The sequence below is a fragment of the Trachemys scripta genome, chromosome 6 (genome assembly GCF_013100865.1).
Source record: "Trachemys scripta elegans isolate TJP31775 chromosome 6, CAS_Tse_1.0, whole genome shotgun sequence".
Lineage (NCBI taxonomy): Eukaryota > Metazoa > Chordata > Testudines > Emydidae > Trachemys > Trachemys scripta.
This window is the reverse complement of record NC_048303.1, coordinates 115906762-115923803: the sequence shown is the minus strand read 5'-3', so window position 1 is coordinate 115923803 and position 17042 is coordinate 115906762. Positions and strand designations below refer to the sequence as shown.

The 17042-nt window shown below is 43.8% G+C and overlaps 1 protein-coding gene across 3 annotated transcripts in view; it reads right to left on the bottom strand.

Moving 5' to 3' along the window:
• Positions 1-17042, bottom strand: part of KIAA1958 (KIAA1958 ortholog) — a 114942-nt gene that overhangs the window by 21038 nt on the left and 76862 nt on the right. For 2 of the 3 annotated variants that reach the window (XM_034773737.1, XM_034773738.1), the window contains one exon: positions 9497-11687. The exons of the other annotated variant lie outside the window; for it this stretch is intronic. In XM_034773737.1, the coding sequence (XP_034629628.1) occupies positions 10642-11687 (1046 nt within the window). In that variant the 3' untranslated portion in view covers positions 9497-10641. Of the gene's footprint in view, positions 1-9496; positions 11688-17042 lie in introns of those variants that run through there. 3 annotated transcript variants of the gene reach the window in all.

Below are 17042 nucleotides of genomic sequence, written 5' to 3'. Positions count from 1 at the left end.
TTCACTTTGGGTTTTCTCAAGACTGCTATTCAAAGCATAACTCAAGAGGCAAAAAAGGATGTCAGTGGTTGTGGGTCAAAGTGCAATGCTGGTTAAGTGTAAGTGGTTATGTTGTCCTGTACATGTTGGCCCACAGAAGGTAAAGAACGTTTCTTCCACCAGCAGCTTCAGCTCAGGTGGTAATGACATATCATTTGGAATCAAACCTCCTGCGCTCTATTCCTGCTAACAAACATGAAAGGAGGTTGTGGAATCTCCATCACTGGAAGTTTTTAAGAACTGGCTAGTCAAACACTTGTCAGGAACAAGCTACTTATTCCACAGTCCTGCCTTGAATGCAGGGGACTGGACTAGATGATCTCTCGAGATCCCTCCCAGTCCTACACTTCTATGATTCTATGAAGTCTGCGGCAGTCACAGTGGAAGTTCCTCATACTGCCCTCTAAAATTCCTCGTCTCTGATCTGGAGGGACCACCTATAGAAAGAAGAGGATAGCTTAGTCTCCACAGCCCATTCAACACTTGGCCTTTACTGAGACTACCATCAAGTATTCTGGCTGCTATAAACAACAGTGATGTTTTTAGTGATATGGACACATTAATCAATCATCTCCATTAGGCATTACATCGAGACCACCAAGTCATCTCATAGATGGTAACTAGCCAAATAACTATGAGATGGAATGAACTCTAGTCACTGTCAACATGGACCTGATTTAAACCAGTGACCTACAAGGGAAAGGCTCCCTTTCTGATGACCCAGCACCCTTCAAATCTTCTAGTCTCCAGTGAAGAATTTCTTAGTTAAAATAGCACTAAATATCACTTTTTTGAGCACTTACATCACAGAGGATATAAACTCACCTCTAGAATTCATTAGGGTTTTAGATGTTGTGGGGTTTTTTTTGCACTCTTTCTGATATAGCTGCATAAGCAGAGCACAAAACTTAAAAAAAAAAATCTAGGCCCTATAAAAGCCATGGTTATTGCCTGAGGTGTTTTAAATTTCTTGATGAAGGAGAGGTGGATTTCAATAAAAATACCCAAATCCAATAAATACTCTGGGTTGGATTTTCCACTGGGTTAAGACGGCCTAAGTCCATGAAAGTCAATGGAGCTACACAGCAATTTACACAAGCTGAGACGACTGCCCTGAGGATGTGCAGGACATTTTCCACAAGATTATAGCTATTATAAAGCAGGTCAAATTCCAGGCTTGGGAAGTGTCAGACCGTCTTTTTATAACAAGTAGACTATTAAAAAATAGCAAGGATAATATCTCTGAAACTGAATTAAAAGGTCTATTTTCTTTCCGCATCAAATAATCAGAATTTCTGTGCCAAATAAAAACTTACGTTTTGTTAATTTTTCACCTCAGTTGGCAACTCAATTACTAAAATGAGATTTATAGACAGTAGAAAATAACAATGGGGAAAAAAAACACATAACCATTAATGCAATGGATATAAACTGGGATTTTCAAAGGGGTGTAACAGCTTTAGGCACCAAAATCCCATTGAATTTCTTCCACTCTACTCTGCTTTGGTTAGGCCTCAGCTGGAGTATTGTGTCCAGTTCTGGGCACCGCATTTCAAGAAAGATGTGGAGAAATTGGAAAGGGTCCAGAGAAGAGCAACAAGAATGATTAAAGGTCTTGAGAACATGACCTATGAAGGAAGGCTGAAAGAATTGGGTTTGTTTAGTTTGGAAAAGAGAAGACTGAGAGGGGACATGATAGCAGTTTTCAGGTATCTAAAAGGGTGTCATAAGGAGGAGGGAGAAAACTTGTTCACCTTAGCCTCTAAGGATAGAACAAGAAGCAATGGGCTTAAACTGAAGCAAGGGAGGTCTAGGTTGAACATTAGGAAAAAGTTCCTAACTATCAGGGTGGTTAAACACTGGAATAAATTGCCTAGGGAGGTTGTGGAATCTCCATCTCTGGAGATATTTAAGAGTAGGTTAGATAAATGTCTATCAGGGATGGACTAGACAGTATTTGGTCCTGCCATGAGGGCAGGGGACTGGACTCGATGACCTCTTGAGCTCCCTTCCAGTCCTAGAATCTATGAATCTATGAACCTATAAACCTAACTCCCTTAGGCTATTGACAATCCCAACTATAATGGATGTAGTGTCCATTCATTACTGAAGATCCAAATTAAACTTCAAAACAAATGACTGTTAAAGATACTTCACCCTGCTCTGTAATGAACTAACCTGCTAATCCCTTTTCCAGTGTAGGTCCATTATCAATACAAAGAGAACTCATTTAGCACCACATACATCATTTGCACAATCAAACTAATAGAATTTTGTATCTCTTACCTCCTAATATTAATCAATCCAGTGAGAGTACAGAAGATGGGAAAAGAAATTCCTCACACCAATAGGGAAACTATATTGTATGAAAAATGTTACTTCCATGTTACAAGCCAATTTTGTACTAAACTGATGTTTCCTCACCAGGAGGAACTAGGACTCCACATATCACTGTCGGTTTGACCATTTCCCCAACATGACAGCTTATTATCAAGAATAACGAACTAGCTATCTCCTTCCTGAGACTGCAAGCCACGAATGCATAACTAGCTACCTGTATTTACCCTGGCAATTTTCTTTAAATCTCCAAGGATTACACCCCCACTGGTGCAGCTGTGCGGGTGCCTGGAATGGTCGGACCACTGGTGTAGTGCCTTTACCAATGCTTCACGTAACCCTGTTCTGATCCCATTGAGATGACAGGGTGATAAAAGTACTGGCATGGCAGCTTGTCTATGCTAGCACTCCTATCGTTTCTATCACGAGCGGCGCTGCGCTGGTGATACTGCACTGCTGAGAGATGTTACGAAAAATAGCATAGAGAAAGCTACAGTTCGCATCAGAATGACCGGCTGTGTTCTGACGATCAGGAGAAAAGCTACTACTTATACACAGACACATATGATACACTCGAACTAAGGCTCTGTTGCTGAGTTTATAATGGCCGCCATATTGACCTCTGCAATCACTTTACTATCACAGACTGATTTCCCACTAGCTTCCACTGGGGTAACTATCAGCCAGGGCCGGCTCCGGCTTTCTGACTGCCCCAAGCAAAAAACAAAAAAAAACAAAAAAAAACCCAAACCTGCGGCGCGGCCGGAGCCAGGGTGCAGGGAGACTCCCTGCCCTGCAGATGTGCCCCGGCTAGTGGGGGAAGGGGGAGAGAGTGGGGGGAGAGAGAGAAGGGGGGAGGCCAGGGCTTCAGCGGGGCGCTGCCACACAGCCCCTCCCACCGTGCCCCCTGCCGGGAGGGCTCTGCACCGCTCCGGTCGGCTGGGAGGGAAGGACGCGGGCTGCCCTGCCGGGCTTGCTGCAGGGCGCTCCTGTCCTCTACACCGCTGCCCCCTACAGGGCGGCCGGAGCGGAACAACAGCAGCAATAACAACAAAAAAGCGGCCATGCTGCCCTAGGATTGGGTGGAATGCCGCCTCCTACAAGCTGCCGCCCCAAGCACCAGCTTGCTCGGCTGGTGCCTGGAGCCGGCCCTGCTATCAGCTACGGTGGAAGTACACCATCATAAAACTGCTGGAACAGTTTGGAGAAGCCAGCGCCCAGTGTCCATGGTAACACATTGTTTCATAACACTTGGGATTCCTAGAACAAGGAGGAGTTATATCGTAGCCTCGTGTGTCTATTTTGCAGCCTCCTGCCTGCGTGGTAGCAGAACCACAATGGTTTAATTGTTTTGGAGGGCTTCCCGGGCTCCTCCTGATGGGTGTATTTCAACTAAAGGTTTTTAATCAAAAGGGTTCAGAATCAGAACTTTAAAAAATAATTCTAAGGTACAGTTTGAGTTTACTGTCCATGAATAAATCCATGTTTTGGGATTTTTTTCTCTATGTACTATTCCCCCTTAATGGGAGAATAGATTCCAGTACATACATGAAAGCACAAGAAGAAAATTCATTGTCCCTGGGTGGGTTAGGATACCAATCTAGCCTGAGTCAGAACAGAATGGCCTTTTTATGTGACAACAGAAGTAGCAACTCATGTCCAAAATGCATATCCACTGAGGCAAGGTGGGGATAGAGAGCTGGGGGTTCCCCTGGAGCAGAGACCCAGACACTGGGTTACTGCTGGGGGCAGAACCCTGACCAAAGGAGCACCAGTGTCCGGGAGGGACACGGGGGCCCGAGGTGGGCAAGACACCAGCAGAAGGAGGCGTTCTGTATGCTGAAGAGCTAATTCCCAAGACGACCAGCAGGAGGCGCCGTGCCAGTGAGTTCTTGCTTTGCTACAGGTGGGGAAGAGAGAAAGAAAAAACCATACATAACAGATGTTAGTCATGTCATTTAATGCACGCTTGGAAGGTGCTCAGATACCATGGCAATGAGGGACATATAAGAATCTGAATAGAATAAGGAGAGTACATGATGCTATGGGGATTTTAATTTACATTAGGGCCATTTTGGCCCCTTGTCCAGCCCAGAATCCAGGCGGTATGAAAGCACGAAGCCACCTCCTACTAGGCAATGCTGTTTTGTGCTGCACATCAGCTATACCCGCAGAGTAATAAAACTCGGTTTTCCTTCTAATCAAACACTCGAGCAAAGTGTGTGTATTAATGTAACCCGTAAAACACCTCATATGCAGAAACAAAGCTGTAAGTACATTATAGATTAAATACCAATGGTCTGTAGCTTCTGAGAAATGCACATTAATATGAAATAGTTCCACAATGTTCGTATCCTTCAAGAAACAGACGCGTGTGACAAGTACAGCTGTTCTGCACTGTTATATTGTCCAACATAACATTGCTTGTACACTTATTGTAGAATTATTACACAATAACTGAAGGGGTTTTTTTATGCACATTGCAATGTAACTACAGTTAACCTGTAGGCTTTTTATGCTAACTGCATGTATTTAAAAGCATAGCTATGTGGAAGTTTGTGTAACCAGGTCAGATTCACATACTTGAACTAGTTGTGCACGCCTTTTCTGACACAAATAATTAACTGTAAGGTTCACAAAACTCCAGAGTTCACCCATCTCAAGTATGGGGTATCACATAGTGAAACAAGTGCGTTGTGCAAACACACAATAACACCAGAGATACACACCGGTGATTATTAAAACAAGGCATAAGCATTCAGTTCTAGTATCCAGAGACGCACATATCTGAATGTCCAATCATTCAAATAGACTCATATGCATGTATTTGAAGGATCACTTTCAGATGAACTCACCTGTGTCTATTTTAATGGGTGATCATAACACACTTCCAGGTTTGTTTCTTGGCTTTTTAAACAGACTGTTTGCCTTACATTTACTACACTTGTTAGTGTCATGCTTTTTAATGTGTCATGCAAGCCTACTTTGCACAACAAAAACAGTGGGTCGGAAATCTCTCTCCTGCTCAGGGTTTGAGTAGCTGTATTAAGACTTAAAAAAAAAATAGAGGAACAAATTTTGTACTCAGTTATGCCCAAGTTACCCCACTCAAACCAGTGGGTTTGCTTAGATGTAAATGGGGGCTGTCACATTGATGCAAACCATCCTAAACACTTTTAAACTGTGCTACATTTCTTAACTTGGTTTAAAATGCACAGAGCACATGCCAGTGTTTATATTAGGACAGAAGTCAGTCAATAGCACAGACAAAGCCTCTCAATGCATTTTTACAAGTTACCCAACTCCTTCATCATTTCACATGGCTCAGGTCGTTGGCTATGAGTAATACCTTATTTCACGACTAGCCCCTTTGGTTTCAGTGGGACCGATCATGGAGGAAGGGTGACAGAATCTAGCCCTTGGTTTCTGTAGAAATAAAGGGTTAAAAGGCTTGTGGCAACCAGGGCCGGCGCCAGGCACCAGCCCACCTAGCTTGTGCTTGGGACGGCACCTGGATGGGGGCGGCGCGGTGCTCCGGCTTCGGCCGCCGGGGAGAGCGGAGCCCCAGCCGGGCTCTCCATCCTCCTCCCGATGCTCTGGATGCTGGGGAGAGCGGAGCCCCAGCCGGGCTTTCCGCCCTCCTCCCGGGGCTCTCGCCGCCCGCCCCCCGGTGCTCCGGCCGGTCGGGGAGAGCGGCCCACGGCCGGGCTCGGCCCCTCCCCTGCCGCGCTGGGGGTGGGGGCGGCGGGAGGCTTTTTTGCCTTGGGTGGCAAAAAAGCCAGAGCCGGCCCTGGTGGCAAATTACAGAACTATGTCCTGGCTTCACTGTCGTGGCTTTACTAACAGGAAAGCGTCATACTGCAAAGACAATAACATTCCCCCTTACAGCTATTTCAACAGGCAAATATGGCACGGGAAGAGTCATTACACTCATTTTCTCAAAGTAAAAAAAGAGATCAGTACTTGAACTCACTTCTCAAAGCTCCATTTTGACAGGTTACATTAAAACGTACAGCAGGCGTATTTATAAAGAAGTTTATAGCGCCTCCTTTATGGGCCAGATTCTGATACCATTACTCAGACTGAATAGTACCTTCCTCCCACTGCCCTTTGACGTCAATGGATCTACCGTTGGAGGATGGTGCTACTCAGTAGGGTTGCCGCCTGGCCTGGCCAGGCCAGTTTTTCTGCTGCCTTGCTGGTTCCTGGTCAGCGGATGTGGCACGCCAGATTTTATTTGCTGCCAGCCATGTGCTTTGCAGCTGAGGGACAACACGCTGAAGTCCAGCCAATGCCCTGGTCTTGCTCTGTGTGTGTGTGTGAGACAAGCCAGGGGATCCTGGGGTGGGATGGGTGTGGGGGCAAGCTGCTAGGGGGAGGACGGTCAGGCTGGCAGTGGGGGCACAGCCAGTGGCAACCCTCCTATACAGATATCAGATTCGGGCCCGATGTGTTCAAAGCTACCTCAACAAAGAGTCTATCTAGAGAGCTCTGTATTGTGCTGCCCATCCCTAGCAAAGCTCTCAGCATTCTGCCACTGGCACGGCAAGTTCAGTATTGTAACCCTGAGTTACTCATTAGGGTTGTCATAACATACAAAAGAAAAGGCTAAAACATGTATTTAAAAATAAAATAAATGCAATAACCACGCCCCTCCCTCCCAATCTCCAAAATACACACTGATTCCTAAGCATGGGAACTAGCAGAGCTGCCATCTTTCACGGTTATATCAAGATTAACACCCTGCCTATGACGCGATCCCAAACTCAAACCTGTAAATGCCGAACAGACAAACGCTGGGAACGGGAGCTGGCAGGAAGGGTATGGGAAATATGGACTGAGAAGCAAAAAGCAATGGAATTGCTCTTGCTCCCCAAGTGCATTCAGCAATCTTAGTGCCTTTTCTTCCTTAATGATCTACTCTGATTATACTAAAAGGCTCTGGTAAGTTTAAGTGGATGACTACACTTCAGCTGGGAGGTAGAATTCCCAGCCTGGGTAGACAGACATGCGCTAGCTCTGCAGAAGTTAGCATGCTAAAAATAGCTGGTGGCTGCAGCAATATGAGCAGCGGCTCCGGCAACCCACCCGAGTACAATTTCACCTGACCCTTTGGGGACGTACTTGGTTGGCTAGAGCAAGCCGCTGCCCAGTCTGCTGCAGCTGCTGTGTAGACACATACCCTAAAACACAACACTCACATGCACAAAGCAACATTTCAAGGGTTTGGTGGAGAAATGTGTTTCTAGTTAGGTTGTATGGGGCCAATCAGGGATACAAAGGTTGATCAGAACATATGACAAGGCAGAAATCACACCACAAACCAATTCACCTGAGCTAACAATTCCAGGTCCTACCTAAATGGGTTCCCAAGAGAGGGAGGCATTACTATCTCTCATGGTGGTGTTGCCACTAGGTTCAATGGGTCCCCTGTGTCTCCTGCTCAGCCTCGGGAGGAACCGGCTGCCCTAAAGACACTGCAGTTCTGTCCTGTGGGAGCAGAGAGGCCAAGCAGGGGGATTCTACAGCACCTTGTACATCACCACCACAAGTCTCTCCAAGAAAGCATGTTAGGACAGGGCATGTGGGTGAGTCACAGGAATGGCATTTGGATACCCAAACTGTGTGGGATATTGGCACATTTATTTGCAGGCACCATCTAGAAGCCTTGGAAGGCCCATCACCATCACTACTGTCCCTTATTTTTCCTCCTCCTTTACTAAGGTTATGTCTACACTGCAATTGGAGGTCTGACTGCAGCTCAGGTTGGGTACCCAAGCTAGCTCAGCACAGGCTGTGCAAGCACATCAGTGGCTCTGGGTACATACTCACGTTGCTAGCCCATGCCCCCGCACCTGCACTGCTATTTCTAGGTGTGCTAGCTAGGTTAAGCTAGCAGGGGTACGCCAATCTGTTCTCCAATCACACCTCCAACTGCAGTGTAGACACACCCGAACAGGTCAAATATCCCGATCCACTGAACTCAGTGGCACACCTGACGCTAATATCCATGGGCGCAAGTTTTGGCCTCAAATGCGATGTTCAAAATCAAGACCAATGCCTGTTGTAGAGCCAGTAAGAATGTGCAGTATGAACTATCAGCTACCATCACCTGACTCCAGCCAAACCAACGTCTACCCCAAAGTCCTAAACAGTGGGGAAGAAAGGGTACGGTATCTATTAGCAACTCAGGGGCCGGAAAGATGGGTAGAGTAGTAGCTCTTGGTGATTTTACCCTCTTGTGCAAAACTCTGGCTTAGCAAGCACACAAGAAATCAAAGCCCTGCAGTACCACAGGTGCACTGATATGTAAGTATCACTGGGAGTTCAAAAGCAGATTGTGCCACACGCAAGTTGCTTTACAGTTGATATGTGTTACAAGGTCAGGTGGGAGAGAGATTCGTTGGGGTGAAATTCATGCTCGTGCAGAGGGCCACCACAAGGCCGACGTGCTATTAACGTTCCACTGAAGACCTCAAAATACGGCTGAAGTGATGCATAGAACCTTACGCTAATCCTCTGCATAGGAGAAAATTTCATCCTCGTATCAGTTAAAGTATATTCAAACACAGTGTTGGGTTGGTCAGTTTCTACTTCTTTTTGCTACCCTTATTCTCATCCTCCCTTTATTCTCCACTGGTTTAAATGTCACTCACTACAGAGTTGCAGATCTAAAGAACGTCAATAAAGAAACAGCTTGCTCACCTCTAGCCTGATCAAGCACCCATTGAAGTCAATGGATGGACTGCCATTAAATTCCATGGCCATCAAATCAAGTCACTAGTAGTTTTGTCTAAAGTCTCATCTTTGCAGTGCTAGGGTACCTTAGCAAAGCATTTTCATACGTAATGCAGCGTAAACTCAGTTCAATTACCACCAAAATGATCATACTCAATTTTAAAGGTTAGGGATTATAATGTAATGGTTCCAACTGAAATGTTTAATTTGTTAGTGTCTTCCCTGTGCTTAATGAACAATTATATTGCAAAGTAAATCAGCTGGAAAGATAACAGTCATTATTTAGTCTTTAAGAGCCAAATTCTGCTTTCATATTCACTAGGCTGACCAGACAGCAAGTCTGAAAAATCGGGACAGAGGGTGGGGGGTAATAGGCGCCTATATACAACAAAGCCCCAAAAATCAGGACTGTCCCAATAAAATCGGGACATATTGTCACCCTAATATTCACACATATTGTCTTTAATGGGAATTGTGTGTTAGCTGAATTTAGCTCATTGTGTTTTCTAGTATTTTAAGAATTTAGTTCCCCCCCACATATTAAATATAAAAATGATTTAAATTGTCCATTATACCTCCTATGGATTTTGAATGACAATTGAAGACACAGTTGATTTATCCGTAGTCTATTTTTATGGCTTGGGAAAAGATTTCTGATTTTTCAGCACTGTTGCATTCCCTGGACAATTGAAAGAGTAGCTGAAATTCTAATTTAGTAGAAGCTCACGCTGCATTTCCATGGATGACATAAAACAAAATACTAATGACCAGTGCTTAGTTTGAAACAGTAAAGATTATTTGTATAACAGTCTTTTTGCCATTACACCTTTGCATATTGGTCAAAACAATATTTCATAGTCTAAAGACCGGCGACATTTTTGATCACAGAAAATCAACAACAAAAAATAGTTAAAAATAGTCTTCAGTGGACTTTGTGTAGGAATATTATATATTTTTCCGGCTGGCGTAAATGAGTCTCAGGGACCACAACGATAAGAAAACAAAAACTGCTCTAAATGATTTCACAAGCTTACACTGATACATCTCTTATTTCCTGGTCTGGCTGAACAAGTACAAGGTTTCAGGTAGCCCGTGATAAGTTTGTCTCCCTCTACCTTGGAGATCATGTTGTTAAAATAAGAAGCTTTACAAAACGATTTAAAACAGATTTGAGATGTAAGCCTCCATGGGGATTTACACTCATTGTTTGCATGCCTGTTAAAAACTGTATTTCCAGTCTCTCTTGTGTTGCCTGAGAACCATTTTGCCCTTGTAAAATCTGCAATTATATTATAACCCATAAGTAGCTTTCATTTTTGTATTAAACACTATAAATACTATGTTAGTAATACTAAACTATTTCTATCGACTTATTTGTAAAAAGAAAAATATATTATATATTTATATTTTTTATAAAGTGAATTAACACTGGGAAGGTGTGGGGAATAGTGTACAATCACAGTTGATGTGTATTATTGGGCATAAATTCAGAGCTTAACAAAAAACTGTTCAATTGAAATCCACCTTTCAGGCCGTGTCGGAGGAAGAGTCATAAGACGCCGACACTATGAAGTTGCCAGAACTGGAGTGGCTTGCCATAGACTGGGCAGCTTGTTGACTTAAATTGTTACAGATTAGCACCAGCTGGTTACTCTGTGCTTCGGACAGGGTGCTGCAGCTCTGGTAGACGCTGAAGTTGGTCTTTCTGCCAGGGATGTTGCCCTTCTCGCACATCGTCTTTACCATCTTTGCAAGCTTGTTTTTCCCCAGGGCTTGACAGTTGTACCAATGAAGTGCAGCCAAGTTGACAACCGGCTTGATGGACAGGTAGAAAGGAGCATCTTCGTATCGCATGGCAGGGGGCCGTCTTTGAGCGTACTCCTTGTAGTCTTGCACTGGGCAGGTCTGTGGAGCATGCTGGGTGGCATAGACTCTGGAATCAGTCCCTCCTCTCTTGGTTTTGGCATTCATATCCCCAGTCTCTTGCCCCATCCACTCCAAGTATTCCAAGCCTGTTTCTGTCACCCTGAGTCTGATATCCCCCCATTTGAGGGTGGACCCATGAAAACCTGTACAGTGTCCAAACGCCTTAGTATTATTTAGCCAGACAAGGTTCAGCAGCCCCTCGGGATTATATCGACTCAACAAGCCTCTTTTGCGTAGGATAAGCTCATCAGCAAAGGTCAGCTTCATGGATTTGTGTGGCTTGTTTCCTTTACCTTTACACCTCAGCTCTATCTGCTTTTGCTTCAAAGCTTCTTGAGATCTCTTGAACTCCTTATCCCTTGTAATACTGTATCCATACCTGTGTTCTTTGAGATAGCGCTCCAGCCCGCACTGATAGTTGGCCAAGCTGTTTGGCTCATATTCTGAGCCATCCTTCTGTCTGGCATCCACAAAGAAGGAAGCTAGGTATGCATCGAGCTCTTTGCAAGGGATGACATAGATTTCCCGGGTTTCTGAGGGATATTTGGAGATGAGAAACTCTCTGAAGTTACGGAGAGCCGTCTGAGTGCTGCGAATGGTTTTCTCATTCTGCTCCCTGCTGAGTTCCGCTGCTCTCTCATCCTGGTCTGACAGAGGAAAAAGAATAGACAAGGGAACAATGAGTTTGTGCGACGTGTTTTCCCCCAAAATAATTTCCTTAAGAAAGGAAAAAAAATCAATTTCACAAAGATCATTGGAAAACATTATTACATACCTGTCTCATGTTTGAAAAGCCAACTTCAGTTTCACAAATGATGTTACTAGAGTATGGCAAAAAAACAATCAAAATGAGCTCCTCCTGTCACTGGCGCACACTTGGGCGCATGGAGATTTGTGGAAAAGTCTGGGACTAGAGGCAAGTCTGCATTTTCGAACAAATGTGAGATAGAAAACTTGTAGATTGATTCCACTGCTGTGCGCAGGGGCCCAATTCGAGTAGCTAAACCCATTCTGAATTGCTTCATTTGTGAAACCAGAGGTTGTACTGGTTCCAATTAAAAAACAAAACAAAAACTAAAGCATCATATTTATTCCATTAAAAAGTATCTTTAATGAGATGCATTTTCAAGGACTAAATAAATATAGACAGAAATGTACAGAACAGTATTATAACACAACACACCCAAACACAAAGGGTTTGCAAATAATCATACTACAGTGCAATGCATAGTTTACAAGCAGGGCCGGCCCTAGATCAAATGGCACCCCAGGGGAGGACCATCTTTGGCGCTTCCCCACCCCCCATTTGTTAAACTTTTGAATACCTTATTTTTTATTGCATTTGTAGCCCATTTCGCGACTTTGATGCACAATTTGCATGCATGATTTATCCCGGTCATATAAGACGATAAATTTGCACACTAGGATATGTAAATCTGTATTTATTCATGCACAGTACCCTGAGCCCAGCACCCCAGGCAGTCACCTGGGTCACCTGCCCCTAAATCTGCCCCAGTTTACAAGTGGACAGATATGAAAGATATAAAATATTTCATCTTTAGGGGACAGAGAAGAAAAACATCAGTAGCTACCAAGACAGCACTCCACAAATTCACTTAGACTTAAGATCACCTACACAATCAGGTTTCTTCTTGAGAGTGGAACCATTTCTCCTTGAGGAACTGACCTTTCTTTCATGCTGGAAACCTTGGCAGAAGATCAAAATCTGGAAACAATTTTATGCTGGTCTACAAGGATATTTTTATAGGCCTTTGTGATCAGTGACAAATCAAACCACAGTTGTTAATCAGAGTTCAAGCCATCCCTAAAGATAACTTTTGTTGAGCTACTAATTTTCTTGCTGATCATGGCATTAAAAGCATAAAAAGGAAAATGGTCCTTACATTTAAATTACATGTGATATTGAAAGACTATTTTCTTTACATGTGCAAACTACCCATCTATACAAGATTGTAATTTAGAAGCACAAAAGGTGGAATGGTCTCTTCAGGTATATGACAATGCTTAATGGTATTAGAAAATGATCAACAACAAACACAAAGAGGCAATATTTCAGTGACAAGCACAAAGAATTAGCTATGCTCTGTTGTAGTTAAAGGAACACGGTTCTGATGTTTTTCCAATTAACAAGCAGAAATGATTCAGGCCATTTTTATATGTCATTAAAAAAAACCACTACATACAACTTCATTGTGTTTTGCCCTTTGCAGGTCACCTTTAAAAGTGTCCTTATTTATAACCGCAGATAGGTCCCGGCATTTGCATTTCAGTGAGAACACAGTAACACCTAGCGACCAGCTGGATTTATCCAACTTACATATTACTTACAAATGTTGTACAAGGCAATGTGCACTACCCACTCTTCCTGTTTAAATCAGACCAAAATAACATCAGGCCAGTTAACTCACCCATGTTTGGTGGGTGATGCTCACAAATTCACTTTCGTCTGCTAGTCCTCAAACACTGGCATCATCCACATTTTAAAGCGTTTTGGAGGATAAGTCGGATTTTTCAGTTGGTCTGAAGCTACATATCATCTGGACCTCAATTCTGGGCACTAGGAGAAGCTGGAACTGGCCATTTCCCCAGATTAGAGGAGTCCGTTCTCTCATGAAAAACAATCCCAGCACCTCCAGTCCCCCCTCCTGTTAGCCCTGTGAATGGTTCTCACTCTCAGCCCTGCCTGCAGAAGGGAAAGAAGCCCAGGTGCCCTGACGGCACTGTGACATACCATAACAATGATATTCAGGGTTGCTCTCCAGTCATCCCAGATCCCCTGCTCATTGCAGTGAATTGCAGGAGGAAGAGGAAATCTGTGAAATTTAAAGAAGAGACAGGACCAAAGGCCAAACAATGTACTGGATGCCTGTCCTCTTTGATTGCTATTTATCACTTTCGTTTTCTTCCTGAAAAGTTGACAGGTTATGTAATTTGGATGTCAGATGTTTAAGTCTGACAAGGTGTCATATTTACATTTTTCTTTTGATCATTGTGACAAAGATGAAATGTTTCTAATATACACATAATTCACGAGAACTAGTGAGTCTCCAAGGACTCAACATGGATGCATCTTGAGATATCTATTCAACTCCAATATTTCATCTATTGTTCAGATAAACATAGGAGTTATATTGTCCTATATTCACTTATCAAGACAAAGAAAAAAGCACAATACAGTCACCATACTGTTTATCGTCTGATGCATGTTTCCAAGAGTAATTAGGATCAAAACAGAAGTTCTGCAAAAATGCTGCTCCATATTTATTTTCCATTAATTACTTCCATATTGAAAATTGCTTAGTTTACAAGTAACTATGTTTTTTTTCCCTAATAGCCAGCAAAACCATGATGACTTTAGTATCTGAAAATCCAACTGTAGTCTATCTACTTTCAACCTCATCATCACCAACAATAAGGATCTGGAATCAGAAATCAGCTGGCACTTCTGATGATGATGAATAAAAATGAACTGTTTTTCAACAGCTGCATTACTTCTGCACTACTGGCATTAGTAAAACTTTTTTTATGGAGGGGGGAAGAGGGAGGTCAGGGAACTAAACAGACATGATTTGAAAGAGATACAAGTCTAAATCCTGCCCTTGCTGTCACCGTAAAGGGTTCCGTTATCACATCCTTCCTTTTCGGTGTATGTACAGTATGGCCTTATTGGGGTATTAAAGCCTTGATTCAACAAAGCACATGAGTATCCCACTGCTTTGCTGAATCAAGGTCTAAGAGCAGAATGATCCTTTCTCCCTGTGTAACTGAAATAGGTCATCTCTGCTGTCTAGGTGATGATGGACAGCATGTATAGAGCCTCAGCATATGACAAAACCAGCTTTTGCCTATGTCTGAAGATCATCTCCCTTGAGGCTCCTGTGAGGCACTGAGTGTTCTCATTAACTCTGGGGGGGAGCAGAGAGAGGTCAGCCCCACACAGGAGGTGCTCGGGATCTTGTAGGTTCAGTCCCTAATCCACTTGAGTGCTGCTGCTTAATTCTGTCCTGGAATGAGAGCCTCACTCCTGCCCTGGCCCTATACACTGGGCCAGTGCAGTGTAAAGGGGCCCTAAAAGCCCTGGTTCCAGCCAGGGGAAGATTTCCCCAGGATGGTTACTGGAGAACACAGGCATAAGGCTACTCTTCGAGGACCCCCATCAAAAGCTGCAGAGCAGGGGGTGTGCCAGGGTGTGTCTGAGAGCAGAAGGCTGTGTCAACGACAGATGGGGCTCCAGAGATTTCAGACGGGGTGCCTAAATTATCCTGGGGGCCTCTCCAGCCCCCAGAGCAACCCAAGATTGGGAAGGTGCATTCCCCCAGAGTAGACAACTAGTATTGGCAGCCCCATTTTATGGATAGAGAAACTGAGACACGGAGAGATTAAGTGACTTGCCCAAAGTCACGCAGAAGTGCTAGGAACAGAACCCATATCAGATCTCCTGATCCCAATCTTGCTTCTTAACCAGAAGGCCAGGCATTCAGTGGAACCTTGATCCCCATGCAGGATAAGTGGAATTGTAAGGGTCTAGGACTGTAAACATCCCCTTTGAAGCACATGCCAGCTGTCAAACGAACACTGCTGAATCAGGTTTCTGCAGTGAACATGCAAATAAAAAGTAACAGCTCTGTTTTGAAGACTAACCACAATATTGATGTTGATATAAAAGAACCCCCCGTATACCACAATGGAGACTAACCTGGATCAATGCCTGGGAGAAATCCTTTTATTCTGGTAGGGTACAGTGTTGAAATAAAGAGCTGATGCTGTTTAAAGCATGGGAACAAACATTTACTTCAGTACAGCAACCACCATTTATAAGTCATCAGTATTTTGACTGGCAGCCCACATTTCCACCCCCACCCTCAGACACACTTTTAAAATACTGCTTCTGTATACATAGCACATACAACGGCTTCCTGTTAAATATGCCATAAATCATCACTTGTTAAAGGCTGGCTTGTCACAACACAGGAGCAACACACAGTCACTCATCTTCTCTGAACTTGTGAAGATAAAATTTCATATCTGCAAGTAAGCTGTTCTAAATCCTCTGTGCTTTAAAGATGCCCGGTAGTTACTATTAACTATTAACAAATCAGTGCCTTCACGATCTTCTGATGAATTATTTCAGTGGTCTGGTGTGTCACTTTGCATGGGAGGCAGGGACTTTTCAACATAATGGGGCAGATGCACCACTGGTGTAAATCAGCAGAGATTCATGGTAGTCAGCAGCTGAGAGTCTGGCGAAATGGGCCTGATTTGCCACTGTATTACTCTGATTTTATGCCGATGTAACTGTGGTGAATCATGCCCATTACGTTAAAACGCCGCACCTCCATTGGCGTAAGCCAGGGGTAATGCCGTGCAGAATCACGCCGTAGAGCTATAATTCTGACACAACCAGTGTCGACCAACAGAGATTTCAAACAGCAACCTGTATTCGACGAGAGTTGGAAGGCGGCAAATAATTCTGTTTCTATTCTCCCCGGCCTCATTAAAATCTTAACTCCCCCCATCTCACTTATAGGAAATGAGGAAGAAGGGAAGGTTTAAAAAAAAAAGTTAATGTAGCCACAAAAATGTGTACAGGCCTTATATAATAAGGATCTGACACTTAGGCGTGCTGGTAAGGAACTGGAGTTCATTTCCTGGTCTCAGCCATATGATCTGAGTCAGGGGGACAAAGTCTACATCCCTGTCCAAGGAGAGCGGTCAATATCCACTGATCCCGGTGCTTAATGTTACTCTTAACTGAGTAACTACAGGTTCTTGTCATAGTCACCCTTGTCTCGCTTTTCCCCTTTTCCTGTCCATATCCCACCCTTGCTGTGTCATGCTGAATTTGCATCATGCACTCTGCTGAGCCGGGTTTTTCTGAAGTCCTAGCAAATTATTTTGCTGCTTGATAGAAAGAAAAAAAAAATAAAAACATATATAACATTGATACGATCTTGTGTATTCTCAGGCCAGAACCCTACTCG